This window comes from Vicugna pacos, chromosome 13 (genome assembly GCF_048564905.1).
Source record: "Vicugna pacos chromosome 13, VicPac4, whole genome shotgun sequence".
Taxonomy (NCBI): Eukaryota; Metazoa; Chordata; class Mammalia; order Artiodactyla; family Camelidae; genus Vicugna; species Vicugna pacos.
In genome coordinates this window covers 11,202,102-11,226,214 of record NC_132999.1, presented here as the reverse complement: position 1 = coordinate 11,226,214, position 24,113 = coordinate 11,202,102, and the positions used below count along the sequence as shown (strand labels likewise).

At 32.4% G+C, this 24,113-nt stretch overlaps 1 protein-coding gene across 1 annotated transcript in view; it reads right to left on the bottom strand.

Moving 5' to 3' along the window:
• PIGK (phosphatidylinositol glycan anchor biosynthesis class K) overlaps nucleotides 1-24,113 on the bottom strand; it is an 85,775-nt gene that overhangs the window by 21,040 nt on the left and 40,622 nt on the right. The window contains exon 10 of the mRNA XM_031683505.2: nucleotides 4,536-4,620. Coding sequence (XP_031539365.1) covers nucleotides 4,536-4,620 — 85 coding nt within the window. The remainder of the gene's footprint in view (nucleotides 1-4,535; nucleotides 4,621-24,113) is intronic.

Here is a 24,113-nt window from a genome sequence, read left to right as displayed (position 1 = left end):
ATGTAGGTACTTTTATTTATATATTAGTAGTATGAGCTATATTCTCATGAGTGGAACTATTGGGTTGAGGGTTTATATGTTAAATGTGAAGAGATGCTGCAAGATGGCCTTCTAAAAAAGGTAGGAATAATTTCGATACCTACCAACAAGGTAAACAAGTACCTTTATCTTAGCATCCATACCAGAAATGGGTGATTTTAATTTTTAAAATATCTTTATTGAGACATAATTCATACACTATAAAATTCACCCTTTCAAAGTGTACAATTCAATGGTTTTAGTATATTTACAGAGTCATGCAATGATCACCACTAAGGTTAGGTTTTTATCACTCCAAAAAAAGAAACCCTACACCCACTTAGAAGCCATTCCCCATTCCTCCACCTCATCCCACTCTTAGACAACCACGAATCGATTTTCTATCTCTGTAGATTTGCCTATTCTGGATATTTCATATGAATGGAAGGCCACTGTGTGGTCGTTTGGGACTGACTTCTTTTACTTAACACACTGTTTGTTTTCAAGGTTCACCCATGTTGTAGCATGCGTCAGTACTTCTTCCCCTTTTAGCACTAATAACAGTCCACTGTATGGATACACTGTATTTTGTTTCTCCATTAGTTGATGAACATTAGTGTTTTTTCCAATTATTGTCTATTATGAATAATGTTGCTATGCTCATTCGTGTACGAGTTTCTGTGTGGATGCATTTTCTGTGTTTTTATATACTTACGTTGGAATCATTGGGACATACGATAAATCTATGTTTAACCTTTTGAGGAACTGCCAAACTGTTTTCCAAAGTGTCATTTTAATTTTTGCCAATTTGATGAGCATAAAATAATTTCACTTAATTTGCAATGTACACTTCCTGAGTTTTAGAGTTTCTTTCATTCATTGGCTAGTTAAGTTTGCTTTCTTCTGAACTGCTTTTCATCTCTTTTTTCTTTTTTTTATATTGAGCTGTTTTGTTTGCCTTCTGTAAACTTCCAAGAGTCCCGTGTATATTTTAGGTATTAACCAATTTAACTGTCTTGTTTGTAAACATTTTGTCTTGATTCTAACACTAGGCTTTTAACACTCTGGTATCTTGTGTTACGTGAAATACCCCACTTTTACAGAGGTGAACATGTCTTCTTGGTTTATGTGTTCACTAGGAAGCCCGTCCCTACGTCCAGATTCAAAATGCAGTTGCCGAAACTTTCTTCTAAAATGTTTATTTATTTACCTTACTTTAAGTCTTTACACAAAATTTATCTCATATTATATAGTATGAAATAGAAGGTTAACCATTTTCCTACTGAAATGGAGTACCATCTTAATCATATATTTAATGATCATACATAATAAATTTTTTCCTCTGGATTCTCTATTCAAGTATCTTTCAAGTCACACGTCAGTACTATTCGTTGCTTTTGAAATCAATTTAGTAGGTTTTATTTGCCATTTAAAAAAAATAGAAAAAGAAAACAGTGTGCATTATATGTAGTGTAGTGTTTCATAAAAATTTTATTTCCAATTTTTAACACACACACACAAACATGTACATCAATGGTCATTATATATGTAAAATGTACTTCCTATTGTGAATTATAATAAATTAAACTCAAAATCCACTCTTTCATTGTGTTTATTAACCCACTTACCAATTCCTTTATCCACATACATTTATATAATTCTAGTGGCTGTGTTCTGATATACGGTAAGGCAGGTGTATTTCTCTTTTATGCACCTTCTCTGGCTATTATTGGATATTCTTCCACATGAACTATGTGGGCATTTTTTCTAACATTAAAAAACTTGCTTCCATTCTAATTAGAATTGCTAATTTGGGAGAAATTATATTTTTATGATATTAAGTTCCTTGACCTGTCAAGTATATTTGGAATAACTTTCTGCTTATGAAACATGGTGTGTTTCCATGATTCTTATGATATAGGTCCTATGGTTTACTTGTTAAATTTTCTCCTAAGTTATCTTATAGTTCCTTTCATTGCAAAAGAAAAATTTTCCCATTTCCATTTTGTGTGCTTACTGCAAATATGGAGAAGCTATCAGTTTATTTATCTTATAACTGTCCATCTCACCAGATTCTTCTATTAATTCTATTGCTTATAACTTGAGTCTCTTGGATTTCCTAGATGTGCAATCATATTTGCTAGGACCCCTAAAAAAGATAAATAATTTGGCAGTATAAAATGGCAACACTGAAATTTTGCTTAGCTCCTCATTGTAAAATGCAGTTTAAGTAACATACACAAGAAATCAATTACTGAAATGACTGAGACACATTCCTCTCCTATTTCTGAAGTTGCTCCTCATGTTACAGCCCCTGTCCCTAGCTCCTCCTCTCCATCATCTTCTAAAGTGTGCTGCCACTGAGAGGCCCTGGCTTCTGATGCCTGGGTAGTAGGGAAAAGAGGTGCTCTAGCTCTCACTGTACCCTTAATAATATATATATATCTCCATCCATTTGGATATCTGCATACATGGCACAAGGCAAGACGCTGAAAAGAATATCAAGAAATCAAGGATATCCAGAAAGACAATCAAATAGAAGATACATATGTATGTATGCACAAGACAGGTGAATAAATAACATTATTTTAAATAAAAATGATACATGCCCCAAGCTAGGTATAAGTAAAGCATGATTCAGGATTAAAAGAAAAACAGCTACTTACAGTATAAAAACATAAAAACATACTATTATAGGTGGAGGTTAGATAAATATTAGAGTAATGCTATAATTTAGATATATTACAGATTTAAAAGTCTTGTGGGATTGGCCTAATTATTACGCATACTACTATTCTCTTAGGGTAAAAAACTGCTTTCAAATAATCCACTTATAAGTGAACTGCTAGCAACATAGCTCACACGTTTCTTAAAGACCACTTGGATAGACAATGGTAACAGTTCCAAAATTGTAGTACTGCCAGGAAAGGGAAGTAACTAGAGGATAAATAAGAGTCTGCTTTAACAATGACCTTTTCTGATTACCCTTTGAGAACAGAATTAATTTTATTCAATAAAAAGAAAAAGAAAATAAATCCCTATTATGCAAGTGTCTTAAAAATCGAAATTTTATAAATTCAGGTACTATAGAAATTTCATTATAATGTTTAGAATTTTGTGTTAAAATTAATACAGCTTCTTATAATACCAAGAAAATTGTGAATTCATACAGTATATAGAAGCAAACTGCAGCTGCTACATAAACCATAGTTTCTTGATTCATTCACTCTATAAAAACTAAGATTGACATTTCATCTGGTCGACCATCTTAAAGGTTAATTCTTGTTTCCTGTTTCTGATTTTATTCTAGGTGAACTGTTCTGGGCAGATTCTATTTACCTATTCTGAACAAACCACAAACTGTTTCATTGCTCACTCTTACTGTTAAGAACATATTGACTTGCTGCCTGCTCTGCTGTTTAATTCATTTATGCTGAGAGTCAGGCACGAAGACAGAATTTTAAATGTGACATTTGCAGGCTGTTAGGTCATTTAAGCTCTGACAACACTAGGGAATTCCTGACATATAAACTGGACCTGATTATCTACCACAGATAGGCTACCCAAAAGGGAAAATTTCTGATCATTTTTTGTAATTTCTCACAGAATTTTAACATTCAATTTTACTGTCAATGAAAGATCTATATAGCCAACATTTTAAAGCAAAAGCCTGTTTCTTTTAATAAGCTCAACCCAGTACCTCTTCTAATCAATCCATATCTGCTAAATAAAAAATTCTTTTGACTGGCAAAGACATATGGAAAGACTCATAATAATAATCAGCATTCATTAAAATTCTGAGAAATTCTGACATTTAAGGGCTTTTAATATCTCCTACAATCTATACCTCCTAAAAAATCTGAGAGATCTAAAGGCCAGAACTCTCACCAACAGACTATTTTTAAAATTCTTTGATTCTGGCTCAGCAGGGCAGACTTCATATGCTGTCAAAATTATAGTACAAAGTCTAAGTTTAAAAACTTACCACATTGCCTTCTTTAAGATTATAGTTATGTAGAAGGAATGATAGAGTCATTATAATTGGAAATGAAAAAATTACCCACATGACATTTAGAATTCCACTTTACAAGAGCTGATAATGGGGTGGGGCGGAGGAAGTACAGAGAGACTGCTTTCTCATTTTAGCTACTCAAAAAAATTATACCAAATGATATTTTTTCAGCTCTTTTTCTTTGTCACGAACAAGTACCATACATAATAGTTCAAATCAAAGTTCTCTAAAATTAAGTCTTGTTGTTAAGTAATGCACAAAAGATAATTCTGATTCTACCCTGTATTTTATATAAGCAAGAATTCTACTGCTACACAGCAAGCAGCCTTTTAATACTGTGCTTTGAATGAGACTTCCAGCTGTAGTAGGTGGAGTCTAAATAGGGACAGACGGCCTGGGATGCCTTTCAGCTATGGCCATTGATTCTGAACAACCTAATAAAAGCAATTACTTTCCAGAGATTAAAAATCTTGTTTCTTCCAAAAGAATGAAATGGAAAGCAAACCTGGTGTATTATCTGGGCCACAGGAAGTTGTTCAGCATATTTCAGAGGTTCCATGAGTTCCTCATCCATCTGGTCTTCCTTATAGCTGGAAAAGAAAAAAAAAATTTTTAAACCAAAGCTAAGGTAAATACTATTCTTAAATAAGGTAAATATTTCATACTGTGCCAAGTATGAAATATATTAAAAATATATATCCAAGATTTTGAAATAATCAGTATTTGTCAATAATCTATGAAAAACTACCTAATGATAATTTTTAAATGACATAACTATAGATGCATTCAGATTACATTTAATTACGAGGTAATAAGACTGCCTAACATCATTTAATATTCTCAGATCTTGTCTTTCATTCTGAGACTTAAAAGTGTTTAAGAACTCCCTGTTCACTGGGTATCCTTTTTATTATAACATTTAAAGGTCTTCAAATCCTGGCTCCAACCATTCAAGCCTCATCTCCAGCAACTCCTCTATGCCCGAGTCTACTGTTTCAGGCATATCCAACTACTGGTCACCTGCCAGTGGGCCCTGCAGATCCATGACACTCTGATTTTCTCCACTGTGTTTCCTGTTGGACCAGCCACAACTTCTTTGCTTACTCTTCTTTCAAATATAATAATTTATTTAGCCCCATCTAGGTATTTTTTACCTCCTTGAAGACAGAAACCATGTCTCATTCCTCTTCGTACATCCAATGTTTACTATATAATAAAGGCTCAATAAATGTTTGCTGAATGAATATATGAATAAAATGAAGACAACAGTAACTCTGAGAGATTATTTTATATGAAAAATATTTTCTTTAATACCTGTATTTACAATGAGATGCAGAGTTGACATAACACATACCTAACACAGCATAAAACAGTAAAGTGCAGAGTAGGGGTAAAAAATATCTCCTCAAACAAGGAGAATTAGAAAAAATGTTTTTAAAAAATTATTTACCCTTTTTGAAACAGCAAATAAACATTAAACTTCAAAACAGTAAGACCTAAACACACTTAAACTTTCATTTACCATTTTTTTCCTATAAACTATGCATCAACTTATCAACTTATAATTAAATTTTAAAAATCGAAACCTTGAATTATCTTGAAAAACAGTCAAACAAGAATAGTCTAATCTCTAGGGCTACAGTTAAAAAATCTGATGGTGAGAAATCTGGAGTCTCAATGAAAAGGCAGACATACAGATATGGACAAAATGTGTACACTTCCCTTCTGCATATGATTTAACAGCTTGAAAAAACCTCTTAGCTAGGTAAAAGTTTGTATATACTTTGCAGATTAGTGTGAAAATAATTAATTTGGGGGAACTCTGACGTCTCTCACCAATGATGAAAAAAACTGTCTTAATACACTGTTTTAAAGAGACAGGAAGTAGAACAGTGGCTGTCAAGGGCAAAAGGGGAGAATGGGAAGTTACTATTCAATGGGTAGAATTTTGGTGTTGGAAGATAAAAAAGGTTCTGAAGGTGGTTATGGTCATATGATAATGTTAACATGCTTAATGCCACTGAACTGTATACTTGAAAATGGTGAGAACGGTCAACTTTATGTTATATATATGCTGTGGGATGAATTGTGTCCCCTCAAAATTCATGTTGAAGCCCTAAACTTGAGTAGCTCAGAATGTGACTGTATTTGGAGATAGGGTCTTAAAAATGGTAATTAATATTAAATGAGGTCATGAGGTTAGGTCCTAATCCAATATATTAGTGTTCTTATAAGAAGAGACTAGGACACAGAGAGAGACAAAGGAAAGACCATGTGAAGACACCGAGGGAAGAGAGAGGCCTTGCCAACACCCTGTTCTTGGACTTGAAGCCTCCAGAACTGTGAGGAAATAAATTTCTGTTGCTTAAGCCACTCAGTCTGTGGTACTTTGTCACGGCAGCCCTCGCAGACTAATACAGTATATTTTAACACTAAAAATAAATATTCATTGACCAAAAAAAACCCACATTATTTTTAAACATTTCACAACATACTTTTAAAAAGTCTATCTACATTTTTAGGTATATAAAACATACACAAAGCAACAAAAGAAAAACAGATATATCGAATGTTATCAAAATTTAAAACTTTCGTGCTTCCAAGGACACTATCAAGAAAGTTAGGAAAAGAAACCGAAATAAGGAAGAACATATTTGCAAATCATTTACCTGAAAAAAAGATTTGTATCAAAAATATATTACAACTCAATTAGAAAAAGATAAATAATTCAATTAAAATTTTTCCTTCCTCATCAAGAATATTTTTAAGTAAAACTGACATATTTGTGTTTATTTTTTACTGTATGTCTGTGGTGGGAAGAATACAGCGACTACTCAGTACAGTTTTGTGCCACTGCCTGTTAAGGCACCAGAAATTTCAATAACTATCTATTGAAAAAAATGAATGCAGATTGAATCATTTCTAATTAATTAATTAATTAGATTATTTTAATTAATTTAACTAATTAATTCTAAGAGTAAATAGAAATATGTAAAGATCTCCACTGTTTACTCCAAAAATACAAAGTCGTGATGTATAAAGTGGAATTCAGTTTACTCACAAAATCTCAGTCAATAAAAAAAGATAGAAACATTAGAAATCTAGCAATTTGTTTTGAATGACTTTTTAAAAATGCCACGTAGATGTTATGGAAAATTCCAAACATGTTTATTTTCCTTATTTTCTTTTGTTTCATTTTTTCTGAACCATTTGAAAGTAAGTTGCAGATATCATAACACTTCACATCTAAACACTTGGCATGTGTCAATCAAGGATGGGTTTAAAAATTTTCTTAATAACTGCAGAACTGCAGGACTTTTTTTTAAAAAGTCCCTCAAGGTGCAGATCACAAGTAATTTTGGGGATCACTATGGACTTAGGACTTTTTTACTTATTCAACGTTTCACAATAAATCAAATAACTCATTTGAATTTCTTGAAAATGTCCATCATTTTCTCGCTTTGTATGTTGCTAAAAGGGTGAGGTCAAACTAATTTTCTATTTTAATTTTTTCGTTTTAAATTTATTTTAAAATTTTAAATTATTATTTTTTGGCTTGGAGGCCCAGCTGGTCTTTTTTTTTTTTTTAAGTTCTAATACTAGGATATAAGATATAGCTAAGAATTAGTTGTTCTAGATCAGTTCTTTAAGGTACAAAGGAGTCCTTTCAATATGGAAATTCAGATCTTTTATTTCAGAAAAGTTTGTTTTATCCTAATTTTAAGTATCATTTCTGTTCATTTTCCTTTGTTTTTCTAGTTCAAACTCTTGAACTAAGCAAACTGGATTTTCTCTATCACTTTTTCACTGATCCTTTTATCTACCTTATTTCAGTTTCATTTTCTTGACTTTTTCATTTCTATTCTTTATGTCTCTTACTGAACTTTTGGTAATATCTATTTTCCCTTGGGTACCTCGTAATTTAGTTTTCATTTCTGAAGTGATTTTTGTCTTTTTTTGTTGATTTCCTTTCCTGACTTCAGTCAGCTCCTATTTCATACATCTTTCTGTTGACTGTCCATTTCAATTGCGAGTTTGGAGTGTTTGATGCATGGTGTCCTTTCATAATGCAATTGCTTGTTATATAGGTTATTTACGTTCGAGTATTGTGTCTTAGTTTTCCTGTTTTATGGCTTTTCTTTTCTTTCTTTTTATTTTTCCTTTCATTATGCATGTGTGTGTGTGTTTATGTGTGTTGAGATTTGGCTTTAATTTTCTGTTTTCTTACTTTGTACAGCTACTGGCCTCTTTTTCTTTTGAAGATTGTTCATACTGGTTTTTTTCAGGATCAGTAATAGTTAGCTATCTCGTGATGGAGGGAAGAAAGGAGATAAGCTGGCTTATTAGATTTCTCTCAGTTCAACATCACTCTCCTCTGTGTCTGGCACTGAAGTGTAGATTCTTTAATAAATAGTACTTTGTTGTGGTGGGGGGGTGGGAATAGAATTTGTCTTTTTTTTTTTTTCATGTATCTTATTTCCCTTAAACCCTTATCTTTATCTGCTTCTTTCTTTCCCTTCACTACCAAGCCTCCAAGGGACACCCCCTCCCTCCTTGCAAGGTATGCTCCATTCCCTCAGAATTAATGCTTTCCCAAGACTGTCACCTAAGGTCACTCACACTTTCTAAGTCCCATCTTTTCTATCTTCAGTAGCCAGTGCTCTGATCAAGAAGTCCATGCATACAGCATAATTCAGAAATTGAGAAAACTATCTGTGTTAATTCCAACTTATAGATGGCCACCGTCCTAAGGGAACCTGGAATATTTTCTTGCAAAATGGTAATGTTCTCTTTCTAAAAGCCATATATTGTTCCTTTTATTTAACGTTTTGAGTTCCTCCTAAAAGGATATACTTTTTCTATTATCTCTTTTCAATATTCTTCACTAAGAAGTTCTACTTAAGTAATTTAACAAGAGATAGTTTCTCCATGTAAAAAGCTGTATATTCCTTTTTTTACTTTACTTTTTTTTTTAAACTGTGTTTTTGAAGAAAACAATAAACGGAATAGAATTTGCTTATACTGTTGAAAGATTTTGGATCCAATACAGTGATGCTACCATCTTAAATCAAAATGCATTTAAAATATTGTCCAAATCCTCTACATAAGTAGGTAAAATACTGCTGGCACAATTCTGAAACCTGTGAAGTTGGTCTTTACAAACTCTCATTTCTTTTCTGTTCTTTTTCATAGATGCTCAGTGTCCTCAAAAATCTTCCTCCTCTGTGCTATCTAAGCACTCCTAAAAACATGGCAAAATTATTTTTTGTGCCCATATATAAAGTCATCTCTGATTCAGAAACAGGTGAAGTTTTTACTCTGTATTGCCATATTGAGGTTAGATTATTCATATATAAAATGATCTAGCTTACTGTGGGCAGAAGGCCAAAGCATCTTTTCAAACACTAGAAATACACCCAATTAAAAAAAAAAAACAAAACAAATAAAAACAGGAAAACAGAGACACTGTGCTATGCCAAATACAAACTAAAAATTAAGAAGATCAATAAATAATTCAACTCACAGACATGGAAAACAAACTTATAGTTACCAGGGCAGAGGGGTGGGAAGGGATAAATTGGGAGTTCAATACTTGCAGATACTATCTACTAGATATAAAATAGGTAAACAACAAGTTCCTAGTGTATCGCACAGGGAACTATATTCAATATCTTACAGTAACCTATAATGAAAAAGAATATGAAAAGGAACATATGCATGTACGTGTATAACTGAAACATTATGCTGTACACCAGAAATTGACTCAATATTGTAAACTGACTATACTTCAATTAAAATTTTTTTTTAATTTATAAAGAAAGAAAGACAGACAGACAGACAGACAGATGATGTAGGGTAACCCAAAACCATTAGAAGAAATTCTCTAAACATATGAAAAACAAGAAGCTAGCCAAAGTTAGTGTAATTTCTTAAATGTGACAGTTTAAAAGAATTCCTTGAAACTAAAAGTATATAAAGAAACCAATTACTTCCTTACTTCAATCTTGTTAGGGAATAAAGGGTAGAAATCTTCCACTGCTAAACTGCACTTTAAAAATGCCGAAGCATTCATATAATTGACAACACGTATTGTTGTGCAAGACATACTTGACAAACTTGGAGCCCTATGACATCCTGAAAGTTTAAAGATACTCTAAGGGAGAAAAGAACTCAAATTTATTGGTCAATAGAGACAAACACAAAATGTTATTACAACTCCAGAAACGTCCCAAGAGTCACTGAAGGTTATTTTTGTGAAGATAGGTTCTATAGAAATGAGGAACAACTGAATGCATCATCTTTGAAATGAGATCCCTCTCCCAAACTCACAACATCACCATTCTTCTAATTGTCAAACTAAAACTTTGCAAGCAGAGATATTGTAACATAACCTTGCCTGTTACCTACTCTGAAGAAGCACAAGGAGGACGATGAGTCAGGGGAAAGAGACATAATCTGAGGTAGAGAACAGAAAGTTAACTCCCAAGAGAATTCAGGTTACATTACTTTATGGCCCAACTATTAAAATGCCATCTTATTTATCATCAGCTTGCAGTGAGGTATAAGGGTACACATACCAGTTAAAAAAGAATATCTCGCAAGCAACTCAGTAAAGTGATTATAACAAAATCCCAGAAAACCAAGTTTTAGTTCTCACTGAAGGACCTCTTAATCTCGTTGAAGTTGTAGGCAGGCTTTCCAAAAGTTTCCAAAATCGGAAACCGTGTATGTAAAAGGAATTATCTTTGTAGAGTCAAAGGCAATTCTAAAATAGTGGTGGCAGTGGGTAGTCAGAGGAAAACCGGTCAAAATTATCGAGTATTTATCCTGTGTTAGGCACTCCAGTAGGTACATATAAGTGAAGTTATATATGCATGTTGTTCTAGTCTTTTTATTTTGCATACACATATATCTATGTATAAATGATAAATATGCAGAATATTGTTTCATTAATAAATTACATTCTATATATAAGCATATACAAAGAAAATACATAAATATATACAAAATAGACAAGAACTCATACAACTCAACATCCAAAAACAACCTGATTAAAAAATGGGCAGAGAATCTGAATAGACATTTCAAAGAAGACATACAGAAAGCCAACAGACACATGAAAAGATGCTCAACATCACTAACCATCAGGTAAATGCAAATCAAAACCACGATGAGATACCACCCCATACCTATCAGAATGGCTATTATCAAAAAGAGAACAAGTAACAGTGTTGGTGAGAACGTGGAGAAAAGGAAACTCTCATATACTGTTGCTGGGAATGTAAATTGGTACAGCCACTAAACAGTGTGGAGATTTCTCAAAAGATTGAAAATAGAATTACCACACAATTCAGCAATTCCACTTTTGGGTATTTATTGGAAGAAAACAAAACACTAATTTAGAAAGATATTTACACTCTATGTTCATTGCAGCATGATCATTCACATAGCCAAGATATGAAAAGTCGTGCTCTACACTGGAACTTCGCACAACATTGTAAAATGACTATAACTCAATAAAAAAAAGTTAAATAAAAAAAGATATGAAAACAACCTAAGTCTCCATCAACAGATGAATGGACAAAGATCGATCTCTCTCTCTCTCTCTCTCTCTCTCTCTCTCTCACACACACACACACACACACACACACACACACACACACACACACACACACACACAGTGGACTATTACACAGCCATAAAAAAGAATGAAACCTTGCCATTTGCCACAACATAAATTAAGCTGGAGGGTATTACGGCAAGAAAATAAGACAGACAAAGATAAATACTGGATGATGTCACTTACACATGGAATCTAAAAAACAAAACAAATGAATAAACATAACAAAACAGAAACAGAGGCATAGTAACAGAGAGCCAATAGGTGGTTGCTAGAGGGGAGGAGGTAGGGGGATAAGAGAAATAGGTGAGGGAGATTAAGAGGTACAAACTTCTGGTTAAAAAATACATGAGTCACAAGGATTAAATGTACAGTGTGGTAAATACAGTCAAAAACAATGTAATGTCTTTGTGTGGTGGCAGATGGTAACTAGACTAATCATGGTGATCATTTTGAAATTACAGAAATATCAAATCACTATGTTGTATACCAGAAATTAACATAATGTTATAGGTCAATTATACTTCAAACAAACAAATTCATAGAAAAAGTGATCAGATTTGTGGTTACCAGAGGCTGAGGAGTGGACAGTTGGGAAACTGGATGAAGGTGGTCAAAAGTACAAACTTCCAGTTATAAGATAAAGAAGTACTAAAGGTGTTAATGTACAACATGATTAATATAATTAACACTTCTGTATGTTATATATGAAAGTTGTTAGAAGAATAAAATCCTAAAAGTTCTCATCACAAGGAAAAAAATCTATTTCTTTTTCTATTATTTTGTATCTATATAAGATGATAGATGTTCACTAAAAACTGATAATCATTTCATGGTGTATGTAGGTCAAATACTTACACCGTATGCCTTAAATGTATACAGTGCTATGTGTCAATTATATCTTAATAAAACTGGAAGGACAAAAAAGCCCAGCAAAAAATAAAATAAAATAAATTATATTCTATGTATAATTCAGCCACTTGTTTTTTTTCATTTAACATGTTTTTGAGATCCATGCATGCCAATACGATTACCAATCTAGCTATTACTGTTAAAGGCTATATATATGGTAGAATATGAAAATGTTCCATTTTATTTAGGCATTCCATTATGGATGGACATCTGCTTTCAATTATTTATTAACAGAAATAATGTTGCAAAAATATCCTCCCAGGTTACTTTGCTTACATGTTCTATAATAGGGGCAAACTATAGCTGACAGGCCAAATCTGGCCTGTCACCTGTTTCTGTATATCCTGTGAGCTAAGAATGGTTTTTATCTTTCTTTGAAGGTTGAAAACACAAATCAAAAAGAGAATGCTATTTCATGAAAAATGAAACGTACAAAATTTCAAATTTTAGTGCCTGTAAATGAAGTTTTATTTGAACCCATTCATTTGTTAATGTATTATTTATGGCTGCTTTTGCACTACAATAGCAGAGTATTTGCAACTGACAAAGGCTAATATATTTACTATCTGGCCTTTCACAGAAAAAGTCTGCCAACACCTATTCTAGAGTAGCTATTGAGAAGTAGACTTGCAGGGTCATGACTTACTCACATTTTAAATTTTGCTAGAAACATTCAAATTACTATCCAAATGGGCTGTATCAATTTATGCTGCCACCAGAAATGTGTAAGTTCCCATTTCCCTCATCACCACTTAATTTTCTACAAGAAACAGTATCTCATTGTTTTAATTTCCATTTCCTTTTAAAAAATATATTTGAATGGTCACTGGACGAGAGTCTTTCTTCTTTTCCAAACTGTATTTCCTTTGGTTATTTTTCTGTTGTCTTTTTTTTTTTTTAAATCAATGTGTAGAGTTACTTATATAACCTGGATAGAAATTCTTTGACATACATGTTACAAATAATTTCACCCAGACTTTCTCTTCTAACTTTGCATTTTTTAATTATACATGATATTTTAATTTTGTTGCAGTAAGCTTTATCAATCTTTTTTATTAGTTAGCTTTGGTTCGTATGGCATTGTCCCCCACTCCTATTTCCCTACTTTAAGTTCAATAATTATTAAAGAGTAGATTCTCTTAGATTTTCTATTATATGGTCTGTGAAAAAAATAGGGAAAGTTTGCCTCTTCCTGATTCTTATACCTCCTATTTTTACTCTTGTCCTCTTGCATTTAGCTGGGACTTCCTGTGCAATGATGAATAGATGGAACTATAGTATGTATCCTTATCTCATCTCAGTTTCATTGAGATGTTCCTAAAGATTCACCCTAAAGTACAATGTTTGCTGCTGGCTTTAGATACATGGACTTTGGTAAGTCAAGGCAGCTCCCTTTTCTTTCTAGTTGGCTAAGCCATATTGATGTGCCTTTTTTGTCATTAATGACTGATGAATTTTAATCAGATGCTGTCTCTGCATCTACTGAAACAATTATAAAATATTCCTCACTTAATGTAATGATAAGATGAAATACATTAATATATTTTCTAACCCTAAATCATTCCTGCAATTTTAAGATAACTTCTATTTGATCATGAAGTATTTTTATTTTTACATTACTTAATTTGATTTGGGTTGTATTTAAGACTTATACATCTGTGATCATAAATGAGGTTAGCTCTATCATTTTTTCATATTCTCTTTGTCTAGTTTTGGTTTCAAAATTAACTACTCCCACCAGATGAGTTAACTAGTATGCTTTCTTTGCTTATTCTGTTCTGTATGTTGGCTCTATGGCAAACATCACAGGTAAAAACCATCTAAGCCTACTGCTTGTCTGAAGTCTATTGGGAGAGTTTACATATTTTTACAATTGAAAAAAAAGCAAATTCTTTTACTTGAAGGCTGAATTTATTTCTTTCACTTACTTGTTTCCTAAATTCCCACTAAGTATTACTTCAGCCACATTTCAAGTAATTTTTGTACCCTTATATTGAAGATATATCATGAATACAGCACATTTGGGGGTTTTGTTTTGAATTCAGTATGACCACTTTACTCTTTCAGAGAGAGTATTTGGTCTAACAGTATTTAATTTAATAACTGATATAACTGGATTTATAAGTATTATCTACTTTCTATTTCCCATCTATTTGAGGTTCCTTTTTCTTTTGTTCTTTTGCATTGACCAAATATTTTATTTATTCTTTTTCCTCTCTTAACACGGTAGTTATACATACATTATTACAGTGATTATCTTGGACATCATAACATCCAACTTTGACTTGTTAATCTAACCAAACTGATCACATTTGCCACTTCTCCAATAAGAATAGTATTTTGCAATATTTTGATTCCATTTATCCCTCTGCCTTTGGCATTGTTGTTGTCATATATTTTAATTCTATAAATTTAACTCAAAAAGAGACAGTTTTTATTTGTTTTTTGTCCCACCAATATTCAATTATCTTAAACGACATGTATATGCCTATTCTGGTTCTCTTCATTCCTTCCTCAATTTCTGTGTTTCCCATTGGGATCGTTTTATTTCTGACTCAAGGACTCTATTTAGTTTTTATTTTAGTTCAGGTGCACTGGCAACAGATCGTTTTGATCGTTTTGTTTGTCTGGAAACGTCTTTATTTCACCTTCATTTTTGGATGATGTTTTTGCTGTGTACAGAATTACAGGTTAGAAGTTTTGTTCCTTCCAGCACTTTAAACATGCCATTCTGTTGTTTTATGGCTTCCACTGTTTATGTCAGTATTAAAGGTGATGTGCCTTTTCTTCTCTGGTTGGCTTTTAAGATTTTTCTCCTTGTCTATGATTTTTCAGCATTTTTACTGTGATGTGGTTTCCTTCACATTCATCCTGCTTGGGATTAGCAGAATTAACTGAATCTGTGGTTTGATGTGTTCCATTAGTTTTGTTCATTATCTCTTTATGTATTGTTTCTTCCTTATTTTCAATCTGTTCTGGTTTAAGACACTATTTACACACATTACATCATTTTACTGAATCTAATATCCCTTATTCTTCTCTCTTTGTCCCTTCCTTCTTTCTTTCTTTCCTTCAGCTTGCATTTTTTTTCTATTGAATTGCCTTCAAGTACACCAATGCTATCTTCTGATGTATCCAATTTGATGTTAAACCACTCATTGAGTTCTTCGATTCAGATACAGTATTTTTGAATTCTAGAATGTTTATTTCATTGTTTTAGATATATTCATATTCTCTGGTGAATTGCCTATCATTTTGTCTGTTTTCAAGAATGTTTTCCTATTTTCTTAAACATATTAAAAATAGTTATTTTAAGGTTCTTTTCTACTAACTCCAAGTTCTGCATCACTTCTAGATCTGCTTCTATGGTCTATTTTGTTTTTGTTTTTTTCTCTTGATAATACAGTCACAATGTCCTCCCTTTTATGCACCTACTAATTTTTGATGATTGTGTATGGGATACTGTGTACTTAAAGGAAAAAAACCTACTGACAATGCTATTTTCTGTCTGGGAAGATCTACACTTTTTTCTGCTAAGCATTTAGAGAGTGGTGGTCTGATCACTTTCATTCTATCAGGGATCAGCAAGACTGCCCTACAATTTTGATTAAACTCATTTAACCTTTAATTTGCCCCTATTCTTACAGTGAGGCCCTTTAAGATTTTAAATGGAAGCCTGGCAGATCTTTGTCCCCCTAGCACAGTGAGACAACAGAATTTCCACTATGCTTTTCACAGGTTCCTGGCTTAGATTTCTGTCCTGTTGTCCTGCACAGCTTCCAGTTAGGAATTCCAGCTGCAGTGAATCGCCAAAAGCTGTACTGGTCGCTCTGTCCTCATTAGTGACCCTCCGTCAGAGGCCAAGCCCAGATTCCTCTAGTATGGAGGTAGACAACTCTTTTTCCTGTGAAGGGCCAGAGAGTAACTATTTTAGGCTTTCTGGCCATACAGTCTCCATCACAGGTACTCAACTCTGCCATTATAGCATGAAAGCAGCCACAGACAATATGTAATGAATAAAGGAATGAATGTGGCTGTTTACCCCCAAAAATTTTATTTACGAAACAGGTGGTGGGCCAGACATGGCCCATGGGCTATACTTGGCTGATCTTTTCTCTTGCTGCACCCAGAATCAGGAAATACATCCAAAAGGGAAAGTAGTTGGAAATTGTCAATGTCAGTTCACCACCATCTCCAGGGCTATCAACTCTCACCTGGCATGTTCTTCAGGGACTCACATCCTGAAGATCTTTATCTCTTCAGAATTGTAAGACTAGTAAATTCAGCTCTTGTTTTCAGAGTTTTTCTGCTTAGTTGTTAGCTTTCTTTTAGCTTCAGAATCTGGCAAATATTTTGAAAGGGAAATTGGTCATGTGATTGAGGCAAATATCTTGAAAAGGAAACTTGCTTTTGTCTGAATGACAATTGGTCACTCTAGCCTCACACAGTCACCAAGATTTTTGCTGGTTTCTCTATTCACAAGCAATGACCCACTGCCAGGACCAAACCTAGATTCTCAACCTTCGGCCTACTCCCAGAATCAATAAATTAACTCAGCGGAAAAGTGTCTACAGATTTTCAGCTCATCTCTAAGAAATGTTCCCCAATCTGAAGTTTTACCTTCTCAGTCCACATTGCTTCTGCACTTGTCTGATGTCTTTAAAAATATTATTTTTGCCTGATTTTTCTAGCTATTCTTGGTGGGATCATAAGCCTATTGCAAATTATTTCATCATTCCAGAATTAGTAACTATATCCTACTACTTTCAATATTTAAATTTTTCATTATCACTCAGTTCTCAGTATTTTTTTACATTTCCCGTGTTATTTTTATTTATTCCAAGAATAACTCAAAGTGTGTTTTAAAATTTCCACACATATATATTTTAAACAATAAAATATATAAAATAATTTTTTTTGCTATTGATTATAACAATTCTATTATGATAGGGAAAAAAAAGCTCCATAAGATTTCAAACACTTTACAGCTATTAAGATCCAGGGTTTTTTTGGCCAACTATGGGTCAATTTTTTAAAGTATTGCATTTGGCCTTGTGAAAAATGTTTATTCTCTAATTGTCGAATCCATCAGTAAATCATGTTGCTCATATCTTTAATTTCAAAACATCTGAGGGAATCTTTTCTCAATTTCTGATAATGTGATACTGAAATCCACTACAACAGTGAATTTATCAAACTGTTCTTCAAGTATATGTATTTTTTAAAAATATATTGTGCCTATGTTATTGGTAACTAAAAGTTTAACATGCTTTCATCTTCCTGATCAGTTAAGCCTTTTACCATTAGTTGCACTCATTATGCTTGGTAATGCCCTTTCCTGAAGTCCACTTTATCTAATATTAATAATAACTACATAAGTTTTCTTTTGGTTAGCAATTGCCTGGTAATCCTTTTATTTTCAGCATTTAATGTCACTATGTTTTCTGTCTATAGATTTTTTTTAAATTCTAATATGATGATCTCTGTTTTAAACTTAGATTAATTCACTTAAATTTACTGTCATAAGCAACATAATTATATTTCTTCTTTGTAATTTCTATTCTTCCTGTTTTTTCTACATTTCACCTTCACTCCTTTGCTGCCTCCTCCCTAATTTTTTAAATTCCGTTTTCTCTCCTGTACTGCTTTCTTTATGCTATTTTCTCTATTTCTAGTCATTTAGAGTCATTCTCAAAATGTAAAATGCATACTTACCTTAGTGTCTGAAGTTACTAAAATCTATTCCTCTTCTTCTCCCCACCAAAATTAACCTCAGAATACTTTAGAACCAATGACTCCCTCTCCTTTCTACATAATATTGTTATTAAATATATTAGTGCTAATGTATGAGCTCAGTATTCTTCCTTGTAATCAGACCTCTCTCCTTTGCCTCCTTCAAGAAGTGATTATTTTAGATGTTATTTAAGTAAGCGTGTACTGATTCAAAATATACTCAGCTTTTCTCGATGTGAAAATGTCCTTATTTTTGTTCATTCTTTAATGATAGTTTAGCTGGGTAACCAATGTTAAGCTGACAGTTATTTTTTTAAGCCCAACTATCCATAGCTTTTTGTCTTGACCTTCACACAAAGCCATTATAACTCAAAACTCTAGATTTCAATATCAACAATTACAGGGAACCTTGCCTACCACGTTTACTTACCATTTAGATTTTAGCTCCTTAAACGTTTTTCTCCAAGAGATTTCCCTATTACTGAAGAAAATGGAGCTTCCTACTGAGAGCCACTGTTCAGCAGTGGGCTCTTACAAATACTTTCTGCCTCACGGGTAAAAGGGCCTGCAGCAGGACAGGCACACGGTCCTCTGTAAAGGCATGTTTGGACTAAGGTGCAGCTGGACCCATCATGGATTGGCTCTAGGACAGGGACCCCACCACTGGTACTCTTTTTATAGTAAGGCTAAGCAGGCCTTGCAAAGGGAAGACACAGTCTGAGCTTGTTGCCAGCTGCTTAGCAAAGCTGCATGTTTGGAACATCAGCTGCCACCAAGAACATTATGGGAAGTTGAACCTGGGCAGCCGCTTTTCCTGAATAAGGAGGTGCCACCAGTTTTAGTTCAATCTGGAAAAAGCCAGAAATGCCCTTCATCAAACAATGATGTTTGTCTCCAGACAATTGCTTTTTTTTTTTTTTTGGTGATTTATAGTGCACCTAAGTATTTTATAACAGAAGAGTTTTTCAGAAAAATCTAGTCAGCAACAATTCTGAAAGTGAAGTCAAATGATTATTCCTTATTATTAACTTCAAATCACATCTCTAACTCATTTATATTAATTTCCTGTTCTGAAAAAGTACAATGTTAATTTAATTCTGAATAGTACAGAGTATTCTTTTATTGAGAAATGTTCCTTCTGATAATATTTCAAACAATGAATGCCAAAGGCCTCTGAAGTCAGGTTGTGTTTTTATACCCAAGGTAAAAATGGAATTTCTCATATTCAGAGCGAACTCACCGGCAACTTTCATGTATTCTTTATTACTAGAAGTTACCTAATTTCTGGATACTCAAGGTTTTACTGTGCCTAATTTTCAAAGAATTAGGAAAAAAAAAAAGCTACACTTAGCATTAAAACCATACAAGATATATTTTAATCATTTTCATTGATTTATGACATATATATTATGTTTCAGCATACTAAAGAGAAATTATTATGAACATCAGCTATTTTTTCAAAGAATAAGATAAAGCTTTCCCTAAAAATGAATATAAGATTTTTGATACATATATCATGTTTATGAAAAGCAATCAGAGCAGTTACAACTCCTACTGGAAGCAACAGAAACTGAGGGCAGTATCTCTAAGCCAGAGATTGCTTAAACTAATAATTTATCTCTAACCATATAGTTCATTATTACCTGTCTTAGTACCATAAAGCAAAAGTGCAAAACACTCTCCTAAAGCATGCAATCCTTATATCACCTAATAGAAATCTAAAACACTATGTTCCTACTCCATCTCTCAAGATACATACTCTTAATATACGTATATTTGGTATAAAGAAATAAACACTTTAAAATTAGATATAGTACTAATTTTAACACAACCCAGTTTAAATCGCTCACTGACTGGCAAAGTCATTCAGACCATTTAAACTAGATCCACTACTACTAAGTGTGTTGCAAAGTAACTCTCGGCCAGCATCCACACTTAGTTATCATGAGACAGATTCAAGTATTCTGAGATCATATCCTTTGAACTCTTGTAATTTATTAATTTTCATTTGTTTTTCACTTTTGAGAAATCATCCCAGAAAACATTAGTTAACATTAGAAGTTGATCCTATCAGATGAAGAACAAAGAAAGGCTCTTATAACTGAAGTTAAAATGAGGTTGATCAATCTCACCGGAAAAAGATCTTCCATAACAATATTAACTGCATGCTTCTCTTAGTGAAAGTACTTTCAGAATAATATGTGACAATTTCATCAAACTAGAGAAAGTGCAAAGTCTGGAATATTGCTGAATATGTTAAGAACTTTGTATATTTGAATTTCAAACAGAGAAAGATGAAGAATATTAGTCAATGTTGGATACATTAATGCCATTTGTAGCTCAAATGAAAGCTGTCGATAAATGTTTGTTTCATGAAGAAACATAATAGAGGTTTCCTTTCTTACATAAATATTAAAGTACTATTTATATTGCAAAAACGTGGCCAAAAATCAAACATGATTTTTTTTCAGTCTCCTGCTTTTTCTTTATTTCTATAAGAAAATCAATTTTGAAATACACGTTCTTAATTACCTGTCACCTTACAGGAATTTATCTATCACATTTATAGAAAAATATACTTTAAATAATATTTCCTAAAGTGTACCAATTTAATGAAAAATCTCATAAATGACTTTACTTGCAGGTTTTAGGTATAGTTTGGCTTTATTAAAAAAAAAAATCTGTCATGAAATTTCAAATTATCTATTACTCCTGAGAAAAATTATGGTGGTCTAATAACAGCTGTGCCCCAAAATTGGTATCAGTCACGAACAATACAGCTAGTAAAGACCTCGTGGCTCTGTCCCTTACCAGGTTCATTCCTCCCCCAACAATAAAACCTACAGATAATTTAACACTAATATTATGATGTCAGAAATGAGTATTCTAAAAGACTGACAGGCTACAATAATGAACTTGTAAGATAACTACTGGTGATAAAAACACAATGAAATAAGCATAAAGCCTAAAACAGAGTTTTAAAAAATTAACTACATGAGTAAGTATGAGAAAGCCAATCTAACAATAATTCCTGCCAGAACAGGCAATATTGATAAAAATGCAAATCAAGCTATATAGGTAGAGCTACAGTCCACCAGGAAAAGATGGTAGCACTTCCACTGTATCTTCTGCACTGGAGGAGAGGCATCAGTGTGGCTGGGATGAGTTTTACATGAATGCTCTTAAAAAGGCATTGACAAAGTATGCTTATTTTATATACATTATCCCCAATCCTCATAATAATTCTGAACGTAGAGAGTTACAGGTAAAGTATCAGAGAGATTAAGCAATGTGCCTCAAGATATAAAGCCAGGAACCAAACCAAAATCTGAATACATGTCCATTCACCTTCATACTCTTTCCACTTATATCAGATTGCCTTAAGGAATCAATCCAGCACCGGAAGGAATATGACAATACTTCATCTGCAGAATATTTGAAAACCATGAAACAAGGCATACCATTATTTCAACAAAAATGGCAATTTCTGAAATGGGATTACAGACTTATTTTGTTAATATAAAGTCCTCTGCATCTTGCTTTACCGAACAGTTACAGTCCTAAAGTGCTGTATATAAATCAATTTTTTAAAAATTGAATCCAGTTTTCCCCACTGATAAATTATAAATAAGAACTATTTTATCCTTATGACTAATTAATCATAAATAATCTTCACACACATCTTAAGATTTCTTCTGACCATTTAATTTCTTGATTAAGTATTTAATAATAGGTAATTTTAAAAACATGCCAGAAGAGTAGTAATTCAAAAAGATCCTGAAGATTTACCTACTTTATAACCAAAATTCTGTATTAGTAGGTTTATTAGAGCAAGACAGCTTACACATAGAATTTTTTAACCATCCTTTTTTAAACTGACCATTCAATATCAAAAATCTTTTTCTCCTGTCAGTGGTGTGAAGAAACAAATATCATGATTTATTTGAAAGTACAACCTACCTCAATCTTTAGCGTTAAAAAAAAAAAAAGAAAAAAAAGAAGGTTCCTTATGTACAAATATGTAATTCTACTGCCATCTTCTGGTAAAACACAATTTCCCAATTTTTTATTGTACTCTAAATGACAAACCTCCAGATACAAAATATCTCCTTCCTAGTACTAGACTAATAAAAGAGAATAGATAATTTTTATGAATGGCCAAAAATATACTAAAAATAGAATTCTAGCAATAATTTTTATCAGTACATGTGATATATTCTCTCAATAATGTTAACACTTATTGAGCACTTTATTATGCTTAAACACAGAAGGGCTTTACAAGTAAAATGAAAATTAATTCTCTTAATAAACTTATAAAGTGGAATTGCTATTCCCATTTTACAGATGAGGAAACTGAGAATCAAAGAAATCAAATGGTTTGCCTGAGGTACACAGCTAGTAAATAGCAGACTCTCTGAATTCAGAAGCTGACTGAGTCTAATGACCCTGTCATTGGTTATTATGCTGTAATATCCTCTATAACATCAGATAATAGACATTAAGTTAGTTTAACTCATTTAGGGTACTAAACCTTAATTTAGTGGAGAAAAGCAACAATATTACAATTAGTAAAAGATAAAAGAGTCACAGAACACAGAATCAAAGAGTTAAAAGAAACCTTAAAGGTCCCATAATCTACTTTTCCATATAATTCAGAATTTTATTCCTCAACCATCCCAATGGATTAAGTTCTAATGTTCTATTTTTATAAATAATACCATATCATTTTTAGATTTTTCAAAATTTAAAAAATTTAGTTTCTATATGCTTAGTGTTCAAATTAAAATTAACTTTGCTTTGATAAAGTTAAAAATATTATTAAACAGTAGCTGGAAATTACTGTCCTCAATAAACATATTTACTAATTTATATTCAGAGAGGTTTTACTTATACAAAAGGATATACTAAATTCTTCTATACTATTTATATGCACTGATTTCTTAAAAATCATAAACCAACTCAATGAATGTTTTTGTTAATTGTGGATAGTGAAATAAATTCTGTAAAAAAAATTTCCATGAAATAATCAACATATTATTTTGAAACTGTAACAATAAGAACTTTTTGCGTCTATAATATGACAAAATGGATCATTTAACTATCAGGTTTGGTATCTTTATAAATCAATCAGAGCATATCTAATTTATGCTCTGAAATTCTACTTTAATGAGGTCCTGAATAATAGTGACTACTGTTATAAATAACAACAGAAAATAAAATGGCCAAATAAGATGCTTGAGTTAATACAGAATTATACCAATGAGTAAATTAATCATTTTGAAAAACAAAGTAGTATGTAAAATAGTATAGGAGAAATCCTGTCAACTATTGTTTGAGCCATTCTGATGAATCTTTGCATAAAGTTTCATAATCATATCAATCGGTCAATACTATGAGAATTGATCACAAAGTTTTATATGCCTCACAATCTATTTTTCCCAATTTCAAAACATATGTTTCTACTGAAATGTATGAGTTAAGTTTGATTTAATTTCCTAGTAAACATTATAAATAGAGACTAGAATTCATATGTTCAGTGATATAATAAATAGTTTAGTAGGTCTTTTACATTTCCAAATAAATTTTAAAATCAGTCTGCCAATCTTTACCAAAAAAACCTGCTGGGATTTTTATTGGGATGGAGTTGATCAATGCCAGAATCAAATAAAATCCCAGAATATAGTCAACATTAAAATTAATTGTACTTCTGTATTTGAGCAACAAATGTAAAATAAATCTTTGAAACATCACTTTAAATGGCATCAAAACCAAAACTACTTAGGAATAAATTTAATGAAAAGTGTGGAAGACGTCTAT